We start from the raw sequence: 10,594 nt of genomic DNA, 5'->3' as shown, positions 1-10,594 counted from the left end.
GTAACATTTATAGTCACAGATATGTCATTGTTAAGGAGTTCTCTTGTTACATTGTTCTAATTTTTATACATTTCTTGAAATGCTTCACGTTTCTCTGACCATGCCTATAATAATTTTTATCCTAATCAATTACTATTGAATACCTTTTAGATGGTCCACAATTCTGAACATATTCCAAGATATGTTTAAAAATAAACCTGGAAAATAAGCAATTAGGCTTTGATTGTGTATGAGACACACCATACTTTTTTTTCTTACAGTTTTTCAGAGGTGAGATATGGCCCAGTAGACAACATGCAAAGTGCTGAAGCACCCTTCAGGCCTCTAATAATTCACATTATAAATAAATAAAAACATTTAAATTTAAAACAACACAAAACTAAAATGAAAAAATTACATTCATGGTAAAAACAAAATATCACATGAAGAACTGTATAACAATTTATTTGAAAAGGGAAATATTGATAGTTCACTGTGACCTTTAACTGAGTTTTATTAGGATTTCCCAACATGTAAGAAATTGTATTATTTTAATTATTCTTATTTGTATCACTGGTCAACGAGTGGACAAACCTGTGTTTAACAAACAGCACCTATAAAGATTTTATAAGTGTTGCAGATCACACAAGTCCAGACATAAAGAATTATGGGTGACCGCTTTGCGGAACACCTCCATTTAGTCCGTAAGGATGACCCCGAGCTTCCGGTCGCCTGTCATTTTAATTCACCGCCCCATTCCCACTCAGACCTCACTGTACTCGGGCTCTTGCATTGTTCCATGGAAGCTCAGCGTAAGCTCGAGGAACAGCACCTCATCTTCCGATTAGGCACGTTACAGCCTTCCGGACTCAATATCGAGTTCAACAATTTCAGATCATAACCTCGGCCCCCATTACATTTTTACTTATTTTTTATCCACACCTTTGTTTTGGCCCTTTCCCCACCCCTTTTTTTTCTCTCCCACATGGCAGCTGTCTCCCATTCTGCCAGCGCATTTCACAACTAATCTAGAGCCGTCTTTTGTCTCCACTTGTCCTATCACCATCTCGTCTCGTTTTGAATACCTCTTAATGTCTCTTCACTTCTCTTTTGTTCTCTCCCAGCCCTGGCCTCTTAATCTATTTCATTTCCTGTGCTTTTCCAGTGTTGACAAAGGGTTTGCTCCGAAACCTTGACTCTATTTTCTCCCCACGGAGGTTGCCTGGCCTGCTGAGTTTTCCAGCATTTTCTGTTGTTATTTCGGATTTCCAGCATCTGCAGTATTTTGCTATCGTCATAAAGAATTATGGAACTGAGAAGAAAGTCTTTAACTATTCATCAGCAGTTGTGCTTAATTGGTCAACATATTCCAAACACATTCCAAAATGATGAATCCATGGAATAAATAGAGCATCAATGATGCACTCTCTAAATTTAGCTCTCAGCCCTGCAAAAACTTTATAGTTTTATTTCAATACAGACTATTCACTTTAGGAAAGAGGTGAGAGCTCAAGTCACACAACCAGGAGCACTGATAAAAGCTCTACATTTGTAATAATAATTATTAGACGGTAATGAGATAATGACGTATTAAAGAAATAAACTTGCAGTTGTGCCCAAAGCAGAATACTGCAATGGGAACTGGAATATAGAATTTATTTCATTCACGAAGACCTCAATAATCATTCATAATTGAATTGCTGAGTTATTATCAGTTCTTCCTAAATATTGAATATTCAGTATTGCACAGATTTGCATTGAATATTATTAGAGCGCACCACAAGCATGTTAATACAAACTATTATAAGACTGTTTCAGTTGAATACCACTGCTCTATTTTTTAGTCCCTCTTAGGCCCTTCTCTCCCTCTCCTTCCTGTAAGCTGGTGATGCCACCTTACATTTCTCTGTACTCAAGGACTTTGCATCCCCAGATTCTTAACCCAAACCATCACTGCTCCTCTGTTTTCCTTCTGCTCTGCCACCATCCAAGGCTTGAAACTCCCCTTAACAAGCCTATGGCTACCCTGTGTACCTCACTCAGCATTCTGCAATGTGACCATCGAGGCACCAGTCGCTACTTCTTGTGAGCAGTAACCCCACCTCCCCCATCTTCCTCGCTCACTGACGGTCCTTTTTAGTGAACCTGCTATGGACTAGCCTCACCTACCTCCTTCCTGTTCCATTCATTCCACCCTCCCTGGGCGTTACCAATGGATCAACAATTAATGTCCCACTTTGTATTTCTCTCCAGAAAGTCCACTTATTCATAAACAAGGTCCTTGCCATTCATGACCTTATTCAGGATGATCGTATTTGCATCCTGGCTTTGACTGAAACTTGGCTCAAAGGTGGCAACACCTTGCTCCTTACTGAATCTCTCCATATTGCTATACTTTCCACCGCCTGCCCTGCCCAAACCACCACAGTGGTGATATGGCCCTTATCACTAAGTTGGCATCTTACCCTATTCCTCTTGTAGGTCTGTACCTTTTGCGAACCTCAAGCTCTCCCGCCTTTTAAAATGCTGGTTATCGAGAAAGAAAGACAGATTTACATTTTATATAGCGCCTTTCACAACCACCAGATGTCTCAAAGCGCTTCACCCCACCATTGGCAGCCATGTCTTTAGCGTCCTGGGCCCTATGCTAAGGAATGTCCTCCTTAAACCCCTCTACCTCACCACCTCCTTTAAGACCCCCTTTAAAACCGACCTCTTTGACCAAGCTTTTCACCCCTCCTGATATCTCATATTTGGCTCGGTAACCATTTTTTTCCCCTTTACTTTTCTGTGAAATGCCTTGGGACATTTTTCTGTGTTAAAAATGTAATATGAATGCAAATTGTTGCGCTAAGTAGCAGTTACTTTATGATTTAATAGCATATTACTTTTATTTTAACTTTTCCTGATATCCTAAGTAAGATTTCCTGTCCTGTTTATTTCAACACCATGAAAAGTTAGTTTTTAGTAAGTATAATCCTAACTTGTGTATCTACATTTATACCATAATATAACCAAAATGCATTGAGGAAAAGTGAGTCACTGTCAGAGTGACTTAGTAATTAATAGCTCATAAGATCTTTGCTACTCATATCTATCTGAGAAAGGATATACATGCCTTAGAGGCAGTGCACATAGGTTCAATAGATTGATTCCTGGGATGAGAGGGTTGTCCTATGAAGAGAGATTGAGTAGATTGGGCCTATAGTCTCTGGAGTTTAGGAGAATGAGAGGTAATCTCATTGAAACATGTAAGATTCTGAGGAGGATTGACAGGATAGATGCTGAGATTATTTCCCCTGGCAGGAGAGTCTAGAACTAGGGGGCATAGTCTCAGGATAAGGGGTCGGCCTTTTAAGACTGAGATGAGGAGGAATTTCTTCACTCAGAGGATTGAGAATCTTTGGAATTCTCTACCCCAGAGGGCTGTGAATGCTGAGTCTTTGAGTATATTCAAGGCTGAGATAGATAGAATTTTGGACTCTAGGGGAATCAAGGGATATGGGGATTGGGCGGGAAAGTGGAATTGAGGTAGAGGATCAGCTCCTAATTCTTATGAAATAAACTGATTATTCGACTGCTTTCTAATATATTCTATAACTAGCTGGGGGGGCCCGGCGTTGCCTATGCTTTTTTGTAGAACGGCAGTTTACAGGGCCGCGCGGTTGACGGCCGGCTGCTGCCGCTCCCCAGCTCTGTGTCAGGCCCAGCCCGACCCAAGTGAGCCCAACACACCTCCCGCTCCGTCGGGCCGGGAGCGGGATACTGTGCCGGAGCTGCAATGTGGGGGTTTGTTGTGCTGGTGCTGTCGCTGTTGGCATTTTAAAAATGGCGGCGACGTTTCGGGAGGCTGCAGAATTAGGCCCGCCCACACACAGAATGAAATGCCCCCCGTGATGCACCGATTGGTCAACCATCAGGTCACTGAACTGTAGGATTGGTCAACCATCACGTCACTCAACGCTAATGAGCGGTAGGATTGGTGAACCGCTAATGAGCGGATTTTTGAAGGTTTTTTGTATACTGTCTGAACAATTTTTGTCTGACCAAAAAGTAAATATTCCTATGACACTCCCCTGATCATCAGCTTTCTTTTGATATAACAGATGTGTAGGTACGCTCTATAACTTTTGAGTGTATAGCGGACAGACGGACAGACACCACTATCCTTTTATATATATAGATAGACTAGCTGGAGTGCCCGGCGGTGCTGAGGGTTTTTTGAGGGCATGTTGTTGTTGTTGGAAGAGAGAGAGCGAGAGACTGGGGGGAAGAGAGAGAGCGAGAGACTGGGGGGAAGAGAGAGAGCGAGAGACGGGGGGAAGAGAGAGAGCGAGAGACTGGGGGGAAGAGAGAGAGCGAGAGACTGGGGGGAAGAGAGAGAGCGAGAGACTGGGGGGAAGAGAGAGAGCGAGAAACTGGGGGGAAGAGAGAGAGTGAGAGACTGGGGGGAAGAGAGAGAGCGAGAGACTGGGGGGAAGAGAGAGAGCGAGAAACTGGGGGAAGAGAGAGAGCGAGAGACTGGGGGGAAGGGAGAGAGCGAGAGACTGGGGGGAAGAGAGAGAGCGAGAGACTGGGGGGAAGAGAGAGAACGAGAGACTGGGGGGAAGAGAGAGAGCGAGAGACTGGGGGGAAGAGAGAGCGAGAGACTGGGGGGAAGAGAGAGAGTGAGAGACGGGGGGAAGAGAGAGAGCGAGAGACTGGGGGGAAGAGAGAGAACAAGAGTCTGGGGAGAAGAGAGAGAGCGACTGGGGGGAAGAGAGAGAGCGAGAGATGGGGGAGAAGAGTGAGAGAGAGACTGGGGGGAGAAGAGAGAGACAGAGAGACTGGGGGGAGAGAGAGAGAGTGAGAGACTGGGGGGAGACAGAGAGAGAGAGACTGGGGGAGAGAGAGAGAGACTGGGGGGAGAGAGAGAGAGAGAGAGACTGGGGGGAGAAGAGAGAGAGAGAGACTGGGGGAGAAGAGAGAGAGAGAGAGACTGGGGGGGAGAGAGAGGGGGGGAGAGAGAGAGGGGGAGAGAGAGAGGGGGGAGAGAGAGAGGGGGAGAGAGAGAGAGGGGGTGAGAGAGGGGGCAGAGAGGGAGGGGGCAGAGAGGGAGGGGCAGAGAGAGAGGGGGAGGGAGGGGGCAGAGAGAGAGGGGGAGGGAGGGGGCAGACAGAGAGGGGGAGGGAGGGGGCAGACAGAGAGGGGGAGGGAGGGGCACACAGAGAGGGGGAGGGAGGGGGATGACAGAGAGGAGGAGGGAGGGGGCAGAGAGAGAGGGGGAAGGAGAGAGGGGGAGGGAGAGAGGGGGAGGGAGGGGGGAGAGAGAGAGTGTGAGGCAGGGGGGAGAGAGAGTGGGAGAGGGGAGAGAGGAGGGAGGAGAGGGGAGGGGGGGAGGGGGGAGGGAGGGGGAGGGGAGGGGGGAGAGGGGGGAGGGAGAGGAGAGGGGGGAGAGGGGAGGGGGGAGGGGGGGAGAGAGGGGAGGGGGGGAGGGGGGAGAGGGGAGGGGGCGTGGGGGGGAGAGGGGAGAGGGGGAGGAGAGAGAGACAGAGGGAAGGAGAGAGAGTGGGCGAGTGGCCCGCGGCCGCAAATGGAGCCAAGCCCCGGGAACGGGCGTGAGCCGGCTTGAGTCTGTGAGGGCCGGGCTCGGTTGCCGGGGTAACCCTTCCCCCCCCTTCACGCCCTCCCGAGCTCCGCCCTCCCGAGCCCCGGCCCGCTTCAAGACCGCCAATTGCGACTGGAGCCAAGCCCCGGGAACGGGCATCAGCCGGCTTGAGGCTGTGAGGGCCAGGCCCGGTTGCCGGGTTAACCCTTCCCCCCCCTTCCCACCCTCCCGAGCCGGCTTGAAGACCGCCAATTGCAGCTGGGCCTGCGCTACCGCGCTCTGTGTCTCAGGCTTGAGACGCCGCCTGGGACTGGATGGAGGGAGCGAGTGAGTCGGAGCACGCCCAGTTACACCCTGAATGCGCATGTGCAGCACGCACACAGCATGCTGGTAGTTGTAGTCATTCTTTGTCACGTTGGTCTGAGGCTTCCCTGGTTACTGTTGCTAGGCGACGTGAGGAGAAGGAGCCAAAATGTTTTTTTTAAAAAGATAAAACCCCGAGAGAAATAAGGAGCTATGAACAGAGAGTTTATTTATATTTTTAGGAAAAAAATGAAGTAAAATTTTTAAAAGTCGGTAATTAAAGCGGGGAAAAATCCATTAAACGTTCTCCCCCCCGTCTGCCTCCGAACGAAAACCGCGACGTCTTTGTCGGAAAGTGCTCCCTGGGTTTAAAATTTTTTTTTTTTAAGTTGATTTCCAATGCAAGTGTGGAGGAAATGGCCGAAATGTTTGTATTTTCCTTTAAAAAGATAAAACCCCGATGGGAAAAAGAAATGAAGAGTTTGGAATCAAGATGGCTGACACTCACCTCAGTTCAGAATGATTAGGCCCGCCCACACATTGGTCAACCGTCAGGTCACTGAACTGTAGGATTGGTCAATCATCACGTCACTCAACCCTAGGACGGCCCGCCCGCACATGCAATGAACCCGCCCCCGTGATGCAGCGATTGGTCAACCGTCGGGTCGCTCGACTGTACGATTGGTCAACCTTCCCGTCACTCAATGCTAATGAGCAGATAATGAGCAGAATTTTGAACGTTTTTTGATACCGTCAGCACAATTTTTGTCTCACCGAAAAGTAAATACACTTATGACCGTTCCGGAATCGTAAGCTTTCTTTTGATGTAACACACATGTAGGTACGCTCTATAACTTCTGAGTGTATAGAGGACAGACAGAGAGACAGAAGAGCAATTATATATATACTAGCTAAAGTGCCCGGCGGTGCCGAGGCTTTTTCGAGGGCATGTTGTTGTTGGAAGAGAGAGAGAGAGAGCGACTGGGGGGGAAGAGAGAGAGCGACTGGGGGGTAGAGAGAGAGCGACTGGGGGGAAGAGAGAGAGCGACTGGGGGGAAGAGAGAGAGCGGGTGGGGGGAAGAGAGTGGGTGGGGGGAAGAGAGCGGGGGGGAAGGGAGGGCGGGGGGGGAAGGGAAGGGGGGAAAGGGAGGGGGGGAAAGGGAGGGGGGAAGGGGTGGGGGGGAAGGGAGGGGGGAAAGGGAGGGGGGGAAGGGGTGGGGGGAAGGGAGGGGGGAATGGAGGGGGGGAAGGGGTGGAAGGGAGGGGGGAGGGGGGAAGGGGGGGAGGGAGGGGGGAGGGGAGGGAGGGCGGGGGGGCAGGGGTGAAGGGAGGGCGGGGGGAAGGGGGGAAGGGAGGGCGGGGGGGCGGAGGGGGGAAGGGAGGGCGGGGGGTGGGGGGGAAGGGAAGGGGGGAAGGGAAGGGGGGCAAGGGGGGAAGGGAAGGGGGGAGAAGGGGGGGAAGGGAAGGGGGGAGGGGGAGGGGGGAAGGGGAGGGGGGCAAGGGGTGGAGAGGGAGGGGAGGGAGGGCGGCGGCCCCCCCCGAGGGTCGCGGCCCCCCCCGAGGGTCGCGGCCCCCCCGAGGGTCGCGGCCCCCCCCGTGGGTCGCACCCCCCCCGAGGGTCGCGCCCCCCCCATCCCCGAGGTGAAGACCGCCGATTGCGGCTGTGCGAGACGGCCGGCGGGCCCGGTTGCCAGGGTAACGCTTGACGCTCAGCAAGCCCCGCCCCCCGGCTGAGCCAGAGAGAGACGCCGCGTCTCAGCTCCTGCTGCGCGCGCACCCTAGTGGTGCTGGGCTGAGGCTCGGCCCTCCAGCCTTCGAGTGGGGCCGGGAGGTGCCTAGCTCGGGCGTGGGTGCGAAGGAGAAGCCGAGGCTTCGAGGCCTACCTGGAAAAACGGGGAAAGGTAGGAAAATTAATGAGATTAGATAAGTTAATTCATTTCTAAATCATTTTTTTAAAAAACAATATGTGTTTTAAAAGCAACGTTTTTTTTAAAGACGCAGAAAGCGGGAAAAAGAAAGGAAAAGTTTGGAATCAAGATGGCGGCGACTCACCTCGGTTCAGAACGATAAGGCCCGGCCACACACGCACCGATTGGCCCGGCGGCACACGCCAGCAACCCGGCGTACGATTGGTCGAGCTTGAGGTCATTCTGTCGCTAATGAGCGGATAATGAGATGCTAATGAGCGGAATGTTAAGGTTTTTCGGATACCGCGGGCGCAATTTTAGCCCGGCCAAAACGTAAATACGCTTAAAACCGTCTCGGAAGCGTAAGCTTTCTTTGGAGGTAACGCGCGCGTAGGTACGCCCTGTAACTTTCGAGCGCATACCCAACAGACGCACACGCGATGACAGACAGACAGAATGACAGACAGATCTACCAATTTATATATATAGATAGATAGAAATATAATAGTGTGTTTTGGCTTAAACTTCAAGTGTTTTGCTGAATAAATTCCTCCTCTACTCCCTCTTCACCGACGACTGTGTGGCTGTTCATGGTTCCAACACCGTCATCAAGTTTGCGGATGATACCACGGTAGTAGGCCAGATCACCAACAACGATGAGTCAGCCTACAGGGAGGAGGTCCAGCATCTCGTGAAGTGGTGCGCCGATAACAACCTGGCCCTTAACATCAAGAAAACCAAAGAAATCATTGTGGACTTCAGGAAGTCTAAAGGCGGAAGTCACACCCCCATCCACATCAATGGGGCTGTGGTGGAAAGGGTGGACAGCTTTAAGTTCCTCAGAGTCCACATCACGGAAGACTCTCCTGGTCCCTCAATACCTCCTCTCTGGCGAAGAAGGCCCAGCAGTGCCTATATTTCCTAAGGAGGCTGAAGGGATGTAACCTGTCACCCCTGATCCTCTCTAACTTTTACCGCTGCACAATAGAGAGCATCCTGACGAACTGTATCACAGTATGGTATGGCAGCTGTAGCTACTATGACCGGAAAGCCCTGCAGCTGGTAGTCAAAACTGCCCAACACATTACCGGCACCCGGCTACCGAACATAGAGCACATATACCAGAAACGCTGTTTACGGAGGTCACGGTCCATCATCAAAGACCCTACCCACCCCAGCCACAGTCTGTTCGCCCTCCTGCCATCTGGGAGATGCTACAGATGCAGTCGCACCTGTACGACCAGATTTAGGAACAGCTTCTTTCCCAGGGCTGTCATCCTACTGAACTCCACAAATAAACTCTAAAGCCTGCACACCTGCCAATGCACTTTATTATGGTTATGTTTATGTTAATGTATTACAAGCCAAATGTATGTTGAATGTTTAAATGTCTTAATCTAAATGTACACTCTCGGGAGCCGCAAGCCTACATTTCGTTGTACTGCACCTGTGCACTAACAATGACAATAAAGTTGATTATGATTATGATTATGAGTTACTATTATGTAGGCTAATATTTATGCTCCAGAAACAAAATTCCACCAATAAAATCCCTGGAAGTCGTTCCATCCATCGAGAGCTTTGGAAAATAGAGTGGAATCGGGATCCTCTGACTTTCCACCCCTATTAAAATGAACAGAAATTTCTTATATGTTGATCTCAGGCCCAGCAGAACCTACGTCGCCTGAGAGCAGGCGTGGATTCTGCCTTGGTCCTAATGGGGGCTTCACAGATACAATGGCAATGGCAATGGATCCTGGAGGTATCGACTGCTGTTGCCTTCAGGGCCACGCGCCATGAAGGAATCAGTAAAAAAAAAAATTGCCACCTTCTTATCTTCGGATCTAGTATCCTCTGGTTCCCTCCCTCTCGGGATGGCTGAGTGCCAAGGTTTAGTACCCCTGTTGCGCTGCTCTGGAGGCGAGCACCTGCCCCTATTATTTAAATGCCTTGTCCTCAGGGATTTAAAATAGGGTAATTTCAGGGACAAAGCAGTGGGCTGAAGTTTCCCCCACTGCACTTTCCATGCTCTCCTCTTTTTAACAATTATTGGCATTACATTATTCATTACTAATAAAAATTGCAATTGTAAACCATAGTTATAAGATGAAGTCTTGATCTGTAGGTGGTTTGAGCCTCTATTTGGCACACTTGAGTCTCCTCGATATTCAGCGTGAAAATCCATAAATTAGTGTCACTTCATTTATTCTTCTTTGAGAACACATATGCTTTTTCTAATTTGATCATTTTAACAATGCTTCAAGACAGTATTGCTACTGTTTACAATGGTGCACGAATGCATGGTTTCTTGGTACATATTAGTTTGTTGTTATTTGCGATTGTATCAACAATGGTCCTGAATTTCCATGGGGTTCTCCCAATCGCCTGTCATAACCTCAGCGGCAGATCAGCGGAACCCTCGTCAAAACAACGTCAACGATTGTTTTTCCTGGTGATTTCGCCAATCTCTCACTGGAGAACCCCAGAGAAAATTCCAGGTGATTGTAAATAGTGTCCCTTTACACTTTCTATTAACTTTTATTTTTTAAACAGGGTACAGCTGGTCCTGCTGGTCCTCCAGGCTCATCTGGTAAAAATGGTCCCCCCGGTCCAGCTGGTAGCACTGGTCCACGTGGTTCTGGTGGCTTGCCTGGTCTCCAAGGCGTATCTGGTGGCCCCGGTGAAAAAGGTCCACCTGGTGAATCCGGTCCTCCGGTAAGTAAGACAGTTAGTTGGCATATAAAACAAAAGAATCTAATGCTAATATTCAGAAAATGGATGTAGATACTGGAGATCATTTTTGAAATACAACAAATAA

The 10,594-nt window shown here is 49.4% G+C and overlaps 1 protein-coding gene across 1 annotated transcript in view; it reads left to right on the top strand.

Annotated features, from left to right (window-relative positions):
- The window catches only part of LOC147120255 (uncharacterized), a 345,184-nt gene that overhangs the window by 279,023 nt on the left and 55,567 nt on the right, over positions 1-10,594 (top strand). The window contains exon 39 of the mRNA XM_085985900.1: positions 10,330-10,491. Coding sequence (XP_085842026.1) covers positions 10,330-10,491 — 162 coding nt within the window. The remainder of the gene's footprint in view (positions 1-10,329; positions 10,492-10,594) is intronic.

Source organism: Somniosus microcephalus, chromosome 4 (genome assembly GCF_052327205.1).
Source record: "Somniosus microcephalus isolate GS21.2 chromosome 4, FLI_Smic_1.0, whole genome shotgun sequence".
Lineage (NCBI taxonomy): Eukaryota > Metazoa > Chordata > Chondrichthyes > Squaliformes > Somniosidae > Somniosus > Somniosus microcephalus.
The sequence above is the reverse complement of the archived record's forward strand: the minus strand, read 5'-3'. Positions and strand labels throughout refer to the sequence as shown.